This window comes from Agaricus bisporus, assembly GCF_000300575.1.
Source record: "Agaricus bisporus var. bisporus H97 unplaced genomic scaffold AGABI2scaffold_1, whole genome shotgun sequence".
NCBI lineage: Eukaryota > Fungi > Basidiomycota > Agaricomycetes > Agaricales > Agaricaceae > Agaricus > Agaricus bisporus.
Genome location: NW_006267344.1, coordinates 1,179,484 through 1,196,386, shown reverse-complemented (window position 1 = coordinate 1,196,386; position 16,903 = coordinate 1,179,484). Strand labels below are relative to the sequence as shown.

Below are 16,903 nucleotides of genomic sequence, written 5' to 3'. Positions count from 1 at the left end.
TAAGTCGTATGATATAGCATTTATGTGCTTGTCCCAACCCTGTCGTATCCTCAGATTACCTTTCTCTCATCTCAACTTTCCGCCTTCCTCTCAGCCATGGCTAATCCTTCATTACCTTCCGCCAAAGTTATCCATGTCGACACAAGGGGTGCTGTGATTCTTTCCGAAGAGTCTCCCGAGGTGAGCATGCCGCGTATCGTGCTCTGCTCAATAACTAACCCGACTTGGAAATTAGACACGGGATAGCAGAGGAATATACCTGCCCAATTATATAGAGCCTGTTTCTCACATTGCCGTCGATGTACGTTCAATGCCTTCCTTACCCTCATCAATCACAAACGAAATGATCCATGCTAGGTTGGCGGTTCTTTAGCCAAAGTTGTCTACTTCACGCGATCACCAGAACCTCCTTCACCTCCCTCTGCAGGCGGATCAAGTCCATCCAGCAGCGTTTCGACACCCTTGAGGTCGTCATCACCATCTGGGGAGCCCTCTACCTCGTTGTCGCTGAACAAACGAGCTAGCGGAGCGCTTACACCTCTTGTCCTCGACTCTCAGAATACCTTGAGCAATGGGCTCTCAACTATCAATCATGATCTATTAAGGGACTCTGCCCTGCGGCGAGCAGCGCAACATTTCCCAGGAGGATCCCTGAACTTCGAGCGCTTTGAAACGGACGATATCGGAACTTGTGTGGAATTTATCCAAGAATTAATACAACGCTCAGCACAGATGAACGGCGTGTCAATAGAAGAAATGAGGAAGGGTGTTAAGATCATGGCTACAGGAGGCGGTGCACATAGATTTTATGAGCTATTCAGGGAGAAGCTTCAGGTAGAAGTGAGGAGAGAGGACGAAATGGAGTGTCTGATTGAAGGGCTCCAGTTCATAACGCTCATCCCGGGGGAAGTATACTACTTCTCGGATGAGCTTATCCAGACTGTGGCGCACTCCCAACCACAAGGTCCGAGCCCAGGACCTCCAAAGTACAACGTCTCCTTTGAAATGGCTCCGACACCGCAGCTACCGTGTCTGCTGGTCAACATTGGTTCCGGTGTGTCGTTGATCAAAGTAGACGCAGATGGAAGTTTCGAGCGAGTGAGCGGTACATCGTTGGGTGGGGGTACATTATGGGGCCTTCTGAGCTTGATGACACCGGCGACGACATTTGATGGTATGTTGCTTTCACGTTGCTTTTATTGTGTTGTTCATCAACCCTGTTTGACAATAGAAATGCTGGACCTGTCGGAACGAGGAGACAATTCCAAGGTCGACATGCTTGTCGGGGATATTTATGGACAAGACTACAGTAAACTGGGTCTCAAATCGGCAATGATTGCTAGCACTTTCGGCAAGGTGTTTAAAAAAGGTCAGGAGAAGAAACCCTTTTCTCCGGAAGACATCAGCAAGAGTTTGCTATATGCCGTATCTAACAACATTGGTCAAATTGCGTGAGTAATTGTGTCCTAACTTGTCCGCCATTCAGGAGCTTGGCTAACGTTAAGCGGTTTCGCTTGTCCAGATATATGAACGCGGAAAAGTATAATCTAGATAGAATATATTTTGGAGGCTGCTTTATCAGAGGTATGACGTCGTCGCCACAAGAGAGAGAATGGGAACTGACTATTATAATAATAGGGCATGCTGCAACCATCGCTACATTGTCGTATGCTATCCGGTTCTGGAGTAAGGGAACCAAGCGAGCGCTGTTCCTCCGACACGAAGGCTTTTTGTGAGTACCAACACATTGAAGCTATATAAGTGTATGCGCTAAATGTCATGTAGGGGGTCGATTGGGGCATGGATACGGAATATTGATGAGGAAGAGGCATCAAGCTAGACATAGAATGAAGATCTAATAGAAAGGGTCATAATTGATTGGAATTAAGCGGCGAATGCGTTGTGCCGCCTTTGTCGGCTGTGCATTGCAGAAGGAAACCGCGGGAGAGGGAAGGGCCGCGGTTGGCCGTCGTCAGTGTGTTCACAGCCATTGGGTTATTTGGGCGAGGATATACACTCCGAGTATGAGCTATTGATCACGATGTATGTCATCGGTTGTATATACAGCAGCACTACTGTGGTGCTACACTCCATCTGCTACTCAACTATGTGTTAATATGATGGCTGTTGAGCCCGATATAGCAGCAACGTGCAGGGAGGGTTGCGGGCCGAGTTGGGCACGCAGCCCAGAGCATCTCAGGATTTTCCGGCCGGTGCAAGAGCCAGCCTGAATCATAAGTTAGGAACCGTGGGAAGGCTGTTGTTATACCTATCAGACCAGGTTTCTAAATGGGTTCCATTAGTATGCATTCTTATATCGACACTCTGCACCTTTGTAATCCCTCCTGATCCCTCAATCTCCCATCATGGTCCAGCCAGATTCTATGTCTCTACCCGACATCGACACCAAACCCTCCCAAAAGAAACCCAGACACCGTCATTCACCCGCTCAGCTCGCTGCTCTTAACGAGCTCTTCGACAAGAACGAGCATCCCTCCCTCGAGCTTCGCAGTGCCCTAGCAGACCGTCTGGGAATGTCAGTGCCCATCTGTTTTTCATCTCTATCTTGTTCCACATTTCTTACTGTCCTCACAGGGAAACCAAAACCGTCAATGCCTGGTTCCAGAATAAGAGAGCGTCCACTAAAAAACGCTCCAAGGGAACACAGTCCGCCGACATACCGGTATCCAACCCCATGCCGCCCCAGTATTCCCCCGTCTCGTACCCTCCTCGTCGTCTAGACTACGATGACTACGTCGATGATGATTATCCCCCTCCGAGCGATTCTTACAGTCGTGCATCCTCTGTCTTACCTCCTGACACATCTCCATTTTACCTCAATAATGCAGAATTATCCTATTACATGACGGATAGCGATGCTGCCCGTCGAATGCGATTGCGACCGTCTCCAGACCAGATAGAAGAACTCAGGAAGCTATATGCTATCAATCCTCACCCAAGCGCTGAGGAGAGACAGGTCATTGCAGAGCGTATTGGAATGTAAGCATATAATATTAGCATCGGCTAAAGTAAAAAATTGACGGAACGATTTCGCTTAATCAGGCGATATCAGAGTATAACGAATTGGTTTCAGAATCAGCGCAGCTTAGCCAAGAAAAGGAGAGAGGACGAATCAGATTTTCCCAGACCGTCCGAATACTCCCACGATATGCGACAATATTCTGCTTTTCCTCCTCCAACACAACCTCCTCCCAATCCTTCCCCCATGTCTATACAGCCGCCCTCTCTCACGCATCATGATCTACGCCGGTCGCCTAGCCTCCCTCCGATGATGGATGATATGTCGCCGCGGAGAACATACTCTCGCCGGAGTACTACTCCATATGGTAACATGCCTATATCATTTTCGCGGCCCAGGCGCTCGCGACCTGAGCCCTACCAGCTCAACGCCCTCAAAGATCTTTTCCGTAAAACTTCCACGCCTACCATCGAGGAGCGTTCTGCCCTCGCACTTGAAATCGGCATGTAAGTCTCCTATGCTTGACTACAGATTATTACAAAGTTGACATGATCAAATGAATCAGGGACGTCAGCAAGGTCACAAATTGGTTCCGTAATTTACGCCAGACCGCAAGGAAGAAGGCCAAAAAGACGGGTAGCGATGATGAATATAATCACAGTTCCATTTCGGCAACTGTTTCTCGTTCTGGATCTCCTTCTTTAGGGTCATCATCCTCATCATCGTCGGTGCATGATGAGACCACCGACTCGCATGCCATCGATGACGATTATGACATGCAGCCTGTGACCTCCGACATCGGCAGCGATGACGATTATCAGGAAGCGCTAACACCCTCTCCTAATAACTCTCCTTCACCGGGACAAGGCACCGGCCCCACTACCACACTTCCGACTATGGCCAGCATGCAAAGTCACACCATCATCCCTGATTCTGCTTACTATGCAGAGCTAGAGAAGGTGTCAGCCACTCAGTACTCCGGAATCAAGATCGAGGACGCATTGCTTCTGCTCAGTTTTCATCACCATGTTATGCACTAGGAGACGTCTGGTGACGGTATAAACAGCTCGTGAGCAGTCTTGCGCTCCCGGCTCGGAAGTCTCCCAAAGCAACTTCTATCGCCACGCTGCCAAAAAAAAAATCGCACCATGCTCGTAAAATATAGCCCTTTGGCGTCACCCCTTTTCTCACACTTTTGAGTAGCACATGTCAATAGAACGTTGACGCCCCCTTCGAGTTCTTCTGGCTCCATCCTGTTTGTTATCTTATTGTAATAGCAACCGTGGCGATTGGTTTTTTTTTCTCCATCGTTTGTGTATCCGGACTGTGTCCTCTGTAGCCAATCTCATTTATACTTATACTACACTCAAATTTGTGTCGTTGTATTCAAACTGCTTCTTTTGATCACGAGCCATGTGCCTCAGATTTGCGCTGCACGCTTAGTTTCATAATAGCAGGTTGCAACTGTTGTATCCTTGTGAACAGAGCAGTCACGTCGTTACCAGATCGGATAATCGGACCTAGTGCTGAACGGTGTCTGTTAGGTATCGCAGATGGCCTGTTACGCAAGTGAAGTTTTGAAGAGGGACTCAAAAGGTGACCATCCCCGCCACAATAGGCAGTGCAAGGCTTGATCAGACTTTTTCATAAGTCTCGTCAGACCACTACAAGTAGGAACCGTCGACAGAATACCCGAAAAGGCTACCACTTTCAAGCAAATTCTGACCTTTGTAGTATAGCCACACGCTAAAACGAAGGCAACAGTTCATTGACGGTGATAATGGATTATCGGCAAGATATCGCGATTCGATCTTAGTTAGTTGCTCGTTGAGTTAAGCGTCGGTAAGTATGTTAAAGCACTTGAGAACCGAATGATCGGATGATAGCAGATCAAAGCCTCGGGATACTATATGTACGACATCTCGAATGTAGTCCGAGGCCCGTAAGTAATAAATTATGGAATATGTCATCATGTCAGTACTGGATCTACCGATCCTAGGGTATAGGTATGCTAATTGCCTGTTCAGACACTGGTAGGCAGTGATGTGCTCATCCGTAGCTTATAGTTACCCTTGAGAGGTTATCGATCTTATAAGCATAGGATATTAGGAACCGGAAATCAGTGTTTATGCCGTATTTTAATACTTCAGCCACTTTGACAATCTCGCCAATATTAGTAGCACTCCAGCCCCCAGATTTTCAGAGCAGACCTATATCGAGGAAGAGTTAGAGTGTTGGCTATATCCCGGTCTCGGACTAGAGATGGAACTTGAATAGGCAGCCTCAGACTCTATTTCGGAGACTAGACAAAAAGCCTTCCATGGAGCGGAACCTGAGCGGAACTCTATAATCGCTCTGTGATGTATCAAGCATTCTCAGGGGTCCTGCTCACACCTGCTCCAGTCTTGGATATACTGACATGGACGAATCGGAGCAGTTTCCTTTGATGCAGTTGATGCAGCTGATGGGTGATCAAGGGAAAAGATAAAAATAAGACAAGTTATAGCCTGTTATAGCTCAGTTTGTTAATCCATTTTATCCCCACAACACCGAGTTAACAGGGTCTTTCTTACCCTTGTTCTTATATGATGTGCTAATTGGTAGGAGATTACAACGATTGTCAATGTCGCCTTACGAATTACCTGTTGACCGAGATGCCATCAACATTCACCGAGGAGATTTCGGTATAAGCATATAAAACTATCGATGACATCAAAAAAGGTACAAGAGTCGTCTCGGTAATAAATGACACAATGTATAAACTAAGGCGGATGATATCGTGGGCATGTCGTAATGGTATGCAGAAACGTATGGTATACGGTATGACATCAAGAGTCATGAAAGCGTTTTGCGCGACTTCTATCCTCAAACTCGCGAGCGCGAGCTTTAAGATGGCCGATAGCGAGGCGTCCCGAAAAGGACGCAACGGGAAATCTACAACGCTTCGTACCAGTTTCCTTTTCTGAGTCGGAAGGACTTTGTCATATAGCCTGATTGATAGGCAAGTGGTAAGCGCTATATACCAACACGGAGAGCGATGGGCCTCGAATAAAAGCATATGACGGCGAGGGCGAGTGTAGCAACGGCCATGGGCATCGAAATAAATGCTTGAAAGACCGTTGATAAGAAGGAATATGTTTGCATTAGTCCACTGAAGAAAGGTAACGTGGAAAAGCAAAGGTGTGCCGGATTGTGGATAGGGAGGCCAGATGAAGTGTCGTGCTTGTGTGAGGGGAGAGAAAATGTGAGTGTGAGAGGTTCTCTTGGCGAATCAAAGATGTCCTTGAGTTCTATTGCGAGGCCAAGTTCTTGGACAGCATGGCGAAGAATAATATCGGCTCTGAATGCATCTCCCGCATCTCCTACTTCTCCTATGCCTCTACTCTCTAAAAGGCGAAGGGAAGATCTTAAGGGACGGATGTGTATGGCAGGACGGGATTGCGACTGCTTGCAACTGCCGTAGTAATTGGCGACTCGATGATGGTAGAAGATGTTGAAGCTGCTTCGCGAACGTGAAGGGGGGAAGACAGGGATGTTGTTAATATCGTCCTGGAGGGGTTCACAATGATGCAGACGCAAGACATTGGTCACTACATCCCAGATAGAGGAGGGAGAAGGAGAGGCACGAGTGGCAGAGGCAGCTCGGATAGAGAGATAATATTCGAGCCAGTGATGTGGGGTAATGAAATGTGGGAGATAGGTCGAGGGCTCAGGAGGATCTCCATGGGAAGCTCTGACGCAATTGCATGGCCCAGAAAATTGTTGCCATTGCCAGACGTCGGGACCGTATATGTCGATGTTATAAGAAATACAATCAGGACAGAGAAGTCGCTGCAGGTCGCGCTCATATTCAGTCAAAGCATGTGTGGACTGAAGGAAATTCTGATGTGTCAGAAGGGTGAGGAGGTGCGCTCGTATGACGAGCATGAGTTCGGTAGGAAGACGAGCAGGAGAGCGGATGACGTCGTCAATGGTGGCGAGCTCTGGAGAGATAGTGGCGAGAGCCGCATGCAAAAGGGTGGTTTTGGGGATGTGGAGAGCCATGGAAGTTGGGAACTAGGAAAGGCATGTTGGAGTGAGTATAAGTACTGGAAGGATATCCTCGGTGTTGAAGACCAGGCCAACCCTGATCCGCTTCATCTCGCTCTTTGGCGCTTGACGAATTACCCTCTCTCAAGCCTCACCCTCAGCCATCATCCCTGATTATTGCTACTGCCTAACTCTATTTGACTTCCCGGTGCACGCCCTTTTCTTTTTGCTTTTTCTTGAACCTCCGTCCTCGCGCTCTTTCACAATAAACCCACCCTCCACGCATGGCTCTTCTTGCTTCTTCCGTCCCACACACTCTTATCGTCTACCTATTCCGAGTCACTCGGTCGCTTACCCGTTCCGGATGCGCTCAGATTGCCTTCAAGCCACTTTCCTCGCTGAGATTGTATACTGAGATCTGTTCCACAAGTAGAGCGATATCCAAATCAGAAATTGATTTCATTTCTAGATCAATTCTTGATTGAAGGCCTACTAAGTACATTTTGTATCCCTCGGATAGAACTCGCCATTATCCACATGTAACATGCTATGCTGTAAGCCTCTTGCTTTGCGCTCTGGTCTCGAGCTCTCGCGAGGTTCATCTTCCATCCAACCTTATTTAAAATACGTGCAGCCAACCAGAACTTTCGAAACTGGGGTTCAAGAGGCATTGTTGGCTTTGGAACTCTCGATCCGAGAAGTCCTGACTCTACCATGCCAATACCTATCCTATGCTAAAGTGCCGCAACCCCTTTCCTGTTCGTTGTTCTTCGAAATGTTCAGCAGAAATCGATCGACCAAATGAAGAGGCACGTGTGAACAACGCTGGATGCCTTGTCTTGGGAACACTCCATTTAGTTTCTGCCGACCTGATCATCCACTGCCAGGGAAAATAACCACCTCGGATGGCGTGTATTCCCCTTGTCCTCGGGGTTGTCAGAGTCATTGACTTACACCCATGAAGATGATTTCGCCGTAAGGTGATAAAGCATTGGGAACCATCCGTGAAATCAAAAATTCGTAATCATGTCAAGCTCCAACATTGTGAATGTTCGGATCTATTACTCGGGGTACATATGGATTGTCGTGATTAACAGCCATTTCAACGGTGGTTGCGGATTTTGAACTCGCATTTCAATTCCCAGCCTGCGTGGTGTAATGCCTCTAGTGTTGATAAACTGACCCGTATTTACGTAAGAAAAGAGACTCTTTCGTGCCCTACCGGATCACCGGCAATCACATTTATGGGTCGCGGACGCGGACGGAGCATTATGCTGTCCGTGAACTGTCCCTCAGGTCTCAACCCGTAGGGCCATACCAAACTTCTCTCTATCCCAACCTCACTAAGAGACTCTCTCATGATACTGCGCACTGCGGCCAACTCGAGGTTGTGCTCGACCGCACTTCTAAAGCCTGCCCGGTACCGCCAGATGTCAAGCATCGGCGAATCTTTTACCACTCCCTCTCTGCCATTAAATCAGCCTTCTTTGCAAGAAGAAAGCGAGAAACTGGAAGCGCGTACAAGGGAAATGGCCGATTTTTTCGCATTGCCTCGTTTTAATTCCATCAAAAGGCCATATACGCCAAACGCGGTCGCCCTAAAGCAAGGATCACTACCTGTATTACCACTTCCTGCAACTTTACTCGCAGACAAGCTTTATAATGTTCTGGGTAAAGCCGCGGATGAGGGAAGGCCGGTGCATACCATGGGTGCGATAGATCCTGTACAGATGACGCAAATGGCCAAGCATCAGGAAATTGTCTATATATCCGGGTGGGCTTGCTCTAGCCTCCTCACGACTGGGAATAATGAGGTCGGACCTGACTTTGGGTGAGTCATAATCTAAAAGCTAATTTTGGTGTTAATCGTCAAGGCAGAGACTACCCCTATACGACCGTTCCCAACCAAGTTCATAGAATCTTCCGCTCTCAACAGTTGCATGATAAGAAGCATTATGATGAGCGTATGTCGGCATCGCCAGAGGAAAGGGCAAAAATGGAGTACATTGACTATCTGAGGCCTATTATTGCTGATGGTGATACTGGGTCAGTATCCGCCTCTCTGGAAGATACATGCTAAGAGAGAAAATATTCGCAGGCACGGAGGAACCTCTGCTGTGATGAAGCTCATCAAACTCTTCGCAGAATCAGTGAGAATCACAAGCGTTCACCCCGGCACATGCGGTTGTGTTTAATATCCTCTAGGGCGCTGCCGGAGTACATTTGGAAGACCAGTTGCATGGTGGCAAGAAGGTAAACAGAACGTACAGAGCTTCAATATTATATTCTAACAAATTTGCGCCAAGTGCGGACACCTGGGTGGAAAGGTTCTTGTCCCAACTTCGACTCATGTCTCTCGTTTGGTTGCGTCCCGCTTCCAACTTGATTTACTTAAGTCCACCATGCTGTTGATTGCTCGGACGGATGCAGAATCAGGCAAACTTCTATCCTCAAACGTCGACATCACAGACCATGAGTTTATCTTGGGCACCACCACCAAGGGATCCGTTGCTCTGGCGGAAGCTCTGGCTGCCGCAGAGACCAAAGGTGCGACAGGTGCAGAAGTCGATCGAATCGAACAGGAATGGACGCAGAAACATCAAATGTGCACTTTTAACCAAGGTCAGTCAATTCTTTCAACCGGTATCTGTATGATTCTGGGACTGATTTTCTTTCGTTCAAAGCTGTTGAAAGAGCTATCCAGAAGAAGAGCAGTCTTAAAGATAAGGCTGGTGCATATGAGGCTTACCTCACTGCTGTCGACGGAAAATCCAACAGCCATGCTCGAGAAATAGCTGCCGATCTGGTCGGGGAACCCGTGTTTTGGGATTGTGATCGTACGTGGTCAATCATGCGTTGTTTTCATCATCCGGCTCAGCTTTTGTACCAGTCCCTAGGACGAAAGAAGGCTATTATCACTATACTGGCGGTATCGAGGTGATCGCAGAACCGCTAGAAAAGTGCCGAGTCCTCCGCTAACGCTCATCTTCGCAGGCTGCAATCAAGCGGACTATGACTTTCGCTCCTTACGCGGACCTTCTATGGTTAGAAACTAAGTCACCAGACCTTGCACAGGCCCGCTATTTTGCTCGAAAAATTCGTGAAAAGTACCCCGGAAAGTACGTAGTCGCCTGATCTATCCTCTTGACAAAAGTAACGGTTGGATTAAGGTGGTTCGTTTACAATTTAAGCCCTAGTTTCAACTGGTTGAATCACGGATTTTCTGGTCAGTCTGTCGAAACTTGGTTTTTTCCCATTGTCTTGACTGGAGAAATCAGAAACGGATTTGAAGAATTTCGTTTGGGAACTTGCGAAAGAAGGGTGAGTGCTTCCCTTTGTCTGACTTGAAATTTTAGCATTCTTATCGTCCACTCAGCTTCGTCCTCCAGTTGATTTCCCTTGCAGGCTTGCACAGTAATGCGGTTGCAACAGGTTCGACCTGGACAATTCCCTTGGGTTTCAGTTTACTGAATGTGATATTAGCCGAACTTGCTGCTCGCTACAAGGAAGAAGGCATGCTCGCTTATGTCAATCTCATTCAACGTAAAGAGAAGGAGATCGGCTGCGACGTTCTCACACATCAAAAATGGTATGTGAACCTTCAGTTTTTGATAGCAGATGAATTGAGTTGACTTGTTTATAGGAGTGGCGCAAATTATATCGACAGTATTCTTTCAACTGTTTCTTCTGGATCCTCTAGCACGTCGGCCCTTGGAAAAGACTCCACTGAAAACTCGTTTTAGATGATGTATATTCCACATCCCATGTGATCAAGGGTTGGTTATAGGGTTGGCATCTACAGGGCTGGTTTCATTGCATCACAAAAGGAAGAAAGGAGGTTCCTAAGCATGTACTTCTCTGAAGTTTCGTATTTATTGCTACGCAACACTTCTTTAATGATGGCCAACGAGAGTAGAAAGATAATAAAACAAGTCCAGGCCCCCACGTGCACGTTGCGAACTAACGAAATACTTCGTTGAAATGGGGGCGTCTCCATTGAACTTTGGCGCGCAGAATGAGCGACGGTTTGCTTTTGAGTTGTGGGAGTCAGTATGTATTTCAGTATTGATAGGCGGGTACTTAAGCATATATAAGTAGCATTGTGAGCAAGGCTCTGATCGCGATCGGCTTAATTTGGCACACGTGCCGATATGACATTTGGAGCTGCTTTCGACTCTCTACTTGCTCTCATACTTATACCTATCGGCGCACGTAGACGTGCTTGTACCTCAACTACGATCCTCTCCTCTCTCTCTGGGTCATGAACTCTGAGGTCCTGGCAGGGACTCTCGACCGACACCCGTTGGTTTCTTTGGTGTCTGCTTGTTTCTGGGTCGTCTGTGCGTGTGGCTACTGCTGCCCTTTCCACTCTTCTTCTAAACCTTGTTGCGATGCAGTATGGCTTTTATCATGGGCCAAGTTACTCATCGCTTTTGTTACAATCTCCATCCCTCGTTTGATATACGCCATCCTCTCATATTCGATGACACTTACGGTGGGCTTTTTCATTCGTTTTTTTCCCTCCTGCTCATCATACTGTATTAGCTGGATTTTTGGAATTTCGTAGCAATATTCACGCTCTCGGCGATCGCATTGAATTATTGGATCAGGTTTCGATACTTGAACGACTACGCACAGTTGAAAGAGCCTCCGTTGCTAAAACCTGATGTAAACGAACTGCATCCAGACGTGAATACAGGTAAGTGTAGTGTCACCATGGCATCTTGAAAGTCTTACAGCTTATCTCTTGTTTATAGCTGAACCACCACCGTCGTTTCACAACTATCTAGACGACTTTCTCCAGGCCGTCCGTGTCTTTGGATTTGTGCGTGACATTTGAGAAATCCTGAAATCCTTCTAACTGGCTTTCGACAGCTCGAAAAGCCTGTGTGTACCTATGTAAAGGAATACATTCAATGCCCTAATCTAGTTCAAGGTATTCCACGAACTCGCGCGACACCTCCAAACGAGACGATTGATCGCAGGGGATAGCATGTCTCTTGATCAAGATAGAAGCTTTTACTGTGTAATAGATGGTACGGTGCAGATGTTTGCTCAGACAGATTCTTCGGATGCAACTCGGGAAAGCTTGTGGGACGACGAAGACATGAATGGATACCAGCTGTTGAACGAAGTCGGCAGCGGGGGAACTTTGTCGAGTCTTTTTACCATCCTCAGCTTATTCACGGAAGATGTTCATACAAGTTGGGACGAATACCCAGAAGATCCTGCAACACCTGCATCTGTACACGAACGGAATGCCACCAATTCCGACGTTTCAATACTTGCCCTTGACGATTCTGCTGCCGGGTCAAGAGGAAATGGCAGACGTCGTTCCGTTTCTTCAGCAGCCTCAACAGTTCACGCGGGAGTGTTTGTAACCTCACCAGATGTCTTGGCCTCGCCCAATGGAGGGGATATCAATTGTCCTCAATCTACATATTCATCCCGACCAAAAACGTCTCTTCCCTCCCGAGCTCATCGAGGCGTGATTGCCAGAGCTACGGTAGATTCAACCCTTGCTGTTATTCCTGCAGAAGCTTTCAAAAGGTTAACGAAACAGCACCCGAAAGCCACCGGGCACATAGTACAAGGTGCGTACAGCATAGCTAAACACTATTGCACGCTACTTAACCTAACACATGTCCAGTGATTCTCACTCGTTTCTCACGTGTCACTTTCAATGCCGCTCACAGGTATTTGGGATTGACAAGTGAAGTGTTACGGACTGAGAAAGCAATCAATGATATGGCTTGTCATCCTCTGCCCCGTTCGTTCTACGAAGGAGGTGGTTTGCAGAACCTTCGACATCGCTTTGATGGAGGTGCTTCTTCGACTTCTAATGTCGAATCAGACTACTTCTCGTATTCTTCGGCTTCTAGTGCAACTGCAGTATCCAGGACGAGACAAAAGACCTCTACCTCACTGGGCAAAATATCCGACAATCCTATTCCTGTCAAAAGTACCAGAAGTAAAGATGTCTCCCCATTATTGAAAACCCCTCGAAATACAGTTCAGGCAGGCGATCTCCTTGTAGCCAAAGATTATGGCGGCGCGCATCACCGATCATCGAGTCGCGTATACAGCATTCATCAATCGCCATATATACCGTATTCTGAGCCCCCTTTTGACAAGAATTCGCGCGCGAACAAAAGCGGCGTTCCGTCCGATGATTTTGATCTGCGCGAGGAAGTCATGTCATGTATCGCTAAATCCATCGGTCTTCTTCAACCACCCATAAGCGGGAGCGATTCCGCGAGTGGCTCTCCTCCCATGCAGGCGCAGGATGCGCGTCGGCCCACGGGTCCCATCAATTTCAACTCTCCTTTCAGTTCTCTTTCATTGCTTGACGTAGGGGATGATGCTTCTAGCATGACGGGCACTTCGTCCGTCTTTTCATCAGGAGACTATATGCGCGGAATTGAAAACGAAGTTGAAATACTTTGTTATCCAGCCGGCTCGATTCTAGCAAAAGCCGGAGAGGCAAACACTGGTAATTCTTGTGAACATGGCTACAAAATTTGTTGCTTACTCTTGCATAGGTCTTTTTTACGTTATTGACGGTTTCCTGGAAATTTTGCTACCAGCGGAAATGAAGGACAATGAAACAAAGTCATCAAGCACTACGAGCTCGTATCAGAGTTCAGAATCCGTCAAGGATGAGCAGTCTAAACCAAAGGTTCTGTTCACTGTTAAACCTGGCGGGATTGCTGGTTACCTAGGTACAATTTTATAGTCTTTCGTCCATTGGAATCTAGGTTTAAAGCATAGCAACCAGCTTCATTATGCAGTGCGGCCTCTTATGTGGATATCAGGGCCAAGACCGATACTTTTGTTGGGTTTCTTCCAACACATGCTTTGGAAAGGTTACTGGAGAAACGTCCAATTGTTCTGTTAACACTTGCGAAGCGGCTTATCTCGTTGTTGTCGCCCCTAGGTGCGCACCGCATATTTTTATTGTTTCAACTTCGAGATATTTACTACTCGTTTAGTTTTGCATATAGATGCCTCTCTTGATTGGATGCAAGTAAATGCGGGCCAGGTGCTATGGAGACCGAACGATGCCAGCGATAGTTTTTACATCGTGATCAACGGACGACTCCGCGCAATCAAGGAAACAGATAAAGGTGCTACTTTCATCGTAGGTGAATATGGTCAGGGAGACACTGTTGGAGAATTGGATGTTATTACAAGCTCAAGAAGAAGCACAACTGTCCATGCTATCCGCGACACTGAACTTATCCGTATGCCTCAAACGTTGTTCAACGCGGTTTCAGCCAGGTAATGTTTAAGCTGTCGATTTATGCGCCTGCTCATATCATCATTCTCAAGAAACCCTCAAACGACAGCACAGTACGTTTCTATGACTGTCTCAGTGTCTCATGGATTTACTAGTTTGTGGTCAGAATACTGCGCATGATTGCATCTCGAGTTCGCAAAGAAGTTGATTTATCTTCGAGTGCTCAAGGTCGCAGTAGTCCTTCAGAATTTGGCGCAAACAACTATAACTTGAAAACTGTTGCCATATTGCCGGTTTCACGCAATGTCCCGATAGCGATATTTGCGCGCAAGCTACAGTCTGCCCTGGAAAGCATTGGCGCTTCCACGGCATATCTCAACCAAACGATTATCTCAAGTCATCTTGGTCGTCATGCCTTTACTAGGATGGGAAAATTAAAGGCGAGTTCATTGTACTCGAATAATCAGTTAACAACTAATGAGGGCATCGTTAGCTGGCAGGATGGCTTGCTGACCAAGAACAACGTTTTAGGATTGTTCTATACGTGGCAGAATCACCTGTGAATAGTTCATGGACCCAAACGTGCATTCGTCAAGTATGTTCAGTGGTCTCTGTATTTATGTTCTTCAAATAACAATTTGTAGGCCGACTGTGTTATGGTTGTCGGTCTCGGCGACGATCCTTCCGTCGGAGAATATGAGCGCCTTCTCCTTTCTATGAAGACAACGGCTCGCAAGGAGTTGGTTCTTCTACATCCGGATCGGTCCGTTGTACCTGGTTCGACTCGGGAATGGCTCAAGGTTCATCATCATCTTCATTTTTATCAAATAATAACTAAATCAATTCGACCACTTAGACCCGTCCATGGGTACATCAACATATCCACGTTGAACTCCCAGTAAGTATATAGAATTTGAATGCTATATGTAGTGATATATCCGTTTTATTAGGACGTTATTTCCCCTATCCAAAAAGCCGCTCTGCCTAAGGATCCGGATGCGGTGGTCGCTCTCAAGAATCTGAAGGAAAAAGTTCAGAGTGGCATACAAAAGTACACCGGGATAGCTACTACTGCTCGACCCCAGCGCCTTCCACACTCGTGTGACTTTGCAAGATTGGCCCGACGGATTTGTGGAAAGACCATCGGCTTGGTCCTTGGTGGTGGCGGTGCAAGGGGAATTGCACATTTGGTTCGTAACTGCGTCTAAATGAATCCTTTTCATCAATTAGACAATCTCGTTAGGGACTTCTCCGTGCTCTTGAAGAGACCGGAATTCCGATCGACCATATCGGAGGTTGGTCTGTCATATTTATGCCAGTCAGCTTTGCTCACTTCTCATTCTAGGTACTAGCATCGGAGGATTCATTGGAGGATTGTATGCTCGCGAAGGCAATCTCATCTCCACTGCTGCAAAAGCAAAGCAGTTTAGTGGACGGATGGGCAATATCTGGCGGATGTTATCTGATGTCACATACCCAATCGTCGCTTATACTACAGTAAGCATCTTCATTTTTCACTATTATTTCCATTAAAGATACGCTTAGGGACATGAATTCAACCGTTCGCTATACAAGGTTATTCATCTAATTTCTTTGGTGGCTGGTAACATGAAATAGTTCTGACAATGTTGACAGGCCTTTTATGATCTCCACATAGAAGACATGTGGCTTCCGTATTACTGTAATACAACCAACATCATAACATCAAGGATGGAGATCCACGAGACAGGTTACGCTTGGCGCTATATCCGTATGTTAGCATTAATTTTCTGAAGTCGAGTCTAACACTGGAATAAAGGCGCATCGATGACCCTCGTAGGTCTACTCCCTCCACTGTGCGATAACGGTCAACTTTTGGTCGATGGAGGTTATAGTACGTATCGAGTCAAACATGAAACTATTGAAATCAGTACTCATCCTCCTATCCAGTTGACAATCTACCTGTGGGTTCAGAAGATACTCTAGCGAGCAGCTGCTGATTAATAAAAGGTTCAAGCGATGTTTTCAATGGGAGCCAGTACGGTTTTCGCGTGTGACGTCGGAGCGGTAAATTCATATCTCTTTGACTCGCAACATCACTAAAGGGAGCTAGGTTGATGACAATTCTCCTCGAAACTTCGGAGACACTGTGTCCGGCTGGTGGCTCTTGATAAACAGATGGAATCCATTCTCTCGTGCTCGGCATGTCCCCGCCATCACAGAAATCCAAAGCCGGCTTGCTTAGTGCGTCATAGAACTACCTACATTGATCGCCTTTTTTAAGCTGAGTACACACGCATAGTGTTTCGAGTGTAAACACTCTCGAGGACGTCAAGGTCGCAAAGGGGACTCTATACATCCCAATGCCAATCCATGAGGTATTTCACAAATCTCTTTATTCGGACTCAATTAATTCAGTTATTGGTCTATAATTAGTATAGTACTCTCCAATTCGGAAAGTTCGAGGAGATCCAACAGAAGGGATACCTGGCCGCCCTCGACTGCTTGCATCAGTTTGAAGCTGAAGGAAAGCTGCCACATGGTGTGCTACCCGGGATGGATGAAAAAACTCCTGAGAGAAGGAGGGGAAAAAGTGCTAGGCGCAATTCTATATGATCTGGTGTTTCAAGCGTTTTGACATGCATATGTAATATATCACCCAAGTACTCCATTAA

General features: G+C 46.8%; 5 protein-coding genes across 5 annotated transcripts; 4 read left to right on the top strand and 1 right to left on the bottom strand.

Moving 5' to 3' along the window:
- Positions 1-96: 96 nt before the first annotated feature.
- On the top strand, positions 97-2,144 carry AGABI2DRAFT_197040 (hypothetical protein; the record flags this gene model as incomplete). The annotated part of the gene is made up of 7 exons (XM_006454128.1): positions 97-180; positions 236-301; positions 358-1,174; positions 1,232-1,451; positions 1,523-1,584; positions 1,639-1,732; positions 1,786-2,144. The coding sequence occupies 7 exons, from the start codon at positions 97-99 to the stop codon at positions 1,838-1,840; spliced, it is 1,398 nt and encodes a 465-aa protein (XP_006454191.1). The 3' UTR covers positions 1,841-2,144.
- Positions 2,145-2,318: 174 nt separating this feature from the next.
- AGABI2DRAFT_189484 (hypothetical protein) lies at positions 2,319-4,280 on the top strand. The gene is made up of 4 exons (XM_006454127.1): positions 2,319-2,536; positions 2,596-3,000; positions 3,064-3,486; positions 3,546-4,280. The coding sequence occupies exons 1-4, from the start codon at positions 2,367-2,369 to the stop codon at positions 4,018-4,020; spliced, it is 1,473 nt and encodes a 490-aa protein (XP_006454190.1). The 5' UTR covers positions 2,319-2,366; the 3' UTR covers positions 4,021-4,280.
- A 1,715-nt stretch (positions 4,281-5,995) lies between these two features.
- On the bottom strand, positions 5,996-7,024 carry AGABI2DRAFT_113942 (hypothetical protein; the record flags this gene model as incomplete). Its single annotated transcript, XM_006454126.1, has 1 exon — positions 5,996-7,024. One exon carries the CDS (start codon positions 7,022-7,024, stop codon positions 5,996-5,998), a length of 1,029 nt encoding a protein of 342 aa, XP_006454189.1.
- Positions 7,025-8,300: 1,276 nt separating this feature from the next.
- Positions 8,301-10,830, top strand: AGABI2DRAFT_189483 (hypothetical protein). The gene is made up of 13 exons (XM_006454125.1): positions 8,301-8,840; positions 8,888-9,055; positions 9,108-9,159; positions 9,215-9,262; positions 9,316-9,631; positions 9,694-9,846; positions 9,900-9,946; positions 10,004-10,128; positions 10,180-10,235; positions 10,288-10,330; positions 10,386-10,441; positions 10,493-10,598; positions 10,653-10,830. The coding sequence occupies exons 1-13, from the start codon at positions 8,368-8,370 to the stop codon at positions 10,750-10,752; spliced, it is 1,743 nt and encodes a 580-aa protein (XP_006454188.1). The 5' UTR covers positions 8,301-8,367; the 3' UTR covers positions 10,753-10,830.
- A 440-nt stretch (positions 10,831-11,270) lies between these two features.
- Positions 11,271-16,844, top strand: AGABI2DRAFT_61769 (hypothetical protein; the record flags this gene model as incomplete). The annotated part of the gene is made up of 26 exons (XM_006454124.1): positions 11,271-11,349; positions 11,407-11,504; positions 11,555-11,708; positions 11,767-11,834; positions 11,885-11,896; positions 11,946-12,603; positions 12,660-13,502; positions 13,552-13,731; positions 13,788-13,946; positions 14,002-14,290; positions 14,342-14,362; positions 14,416-14,693; positions 14,750-14,844; positions 14,894-15,049; positions 15,106-15,147; positions 15,200-15,439; positions 15,493-15,544; positions 15,595-15,746; positions 15,795-15,824; positions 15,885-15,999; positions 16,048-16,122; positions 16,179-16,192; positions 16,239-16,295; positions 16,342-16,472; positions 16,531-16,606; positions 16,665-16,844. 26 exons carry the CDS (start codon positions 11,271-11,273, stop codon positions 16,842-16,844), a joined length of 4,254 nt encoding a protein of 1,417 aa, XP_006454187.1.
- Between the last annotated feature and the right edge of the window lie 59 nt (positions 16,845-16,903).

Excerpts from the sequence above, each read along its gene's own strand:
- AGABI2DRAFT_189483 (XM_006454125.1), top strand. The coding sequence starts at position 8,368 with ATGATACTGCGCACTGCGGCCAACTCGAGGTTGTGCTCGACCGCACTT. Across the intron at positions 9,056-9,107 it reads ATTGCTGATGGTGATACTGG|GCACGGAGGAACCTCTGCTG; the intron begins GTCAGTATCCGC and ends AAATATTCGCAG. Across the intron at positions 9,947-10,003 it reads ACTATACTGGCGGTATCGAG|GCTGCAATCAAGCGGACTAT; the intron begins GTGATCGCAGAA and ends TCATCTTCGCAG.
- AGABI2DRAFT_189484 (XM_006454127.1), top strand. The coding sequence starts at position 2,367 with ATGGTCCAGCCAGATTCTATGTCTCTACCCGACATCGACACCAAACCC. Across the intron at positions 3,001-3,063 it reads ATTGCAGAGCGTATTGGAAT|GCGATATCAGAGTATAACGA; the intron begins GTAAGCATATAA and ends TCGCTTAATCAG. Across the intron at positions 3,487-3,545 it reads CTCGCACTTGAAATCGGCAT|GGACGTCAGCAAGGTCACAA; the intron begins GTAAGTCTCCTA and ends CAAATGAATCAG.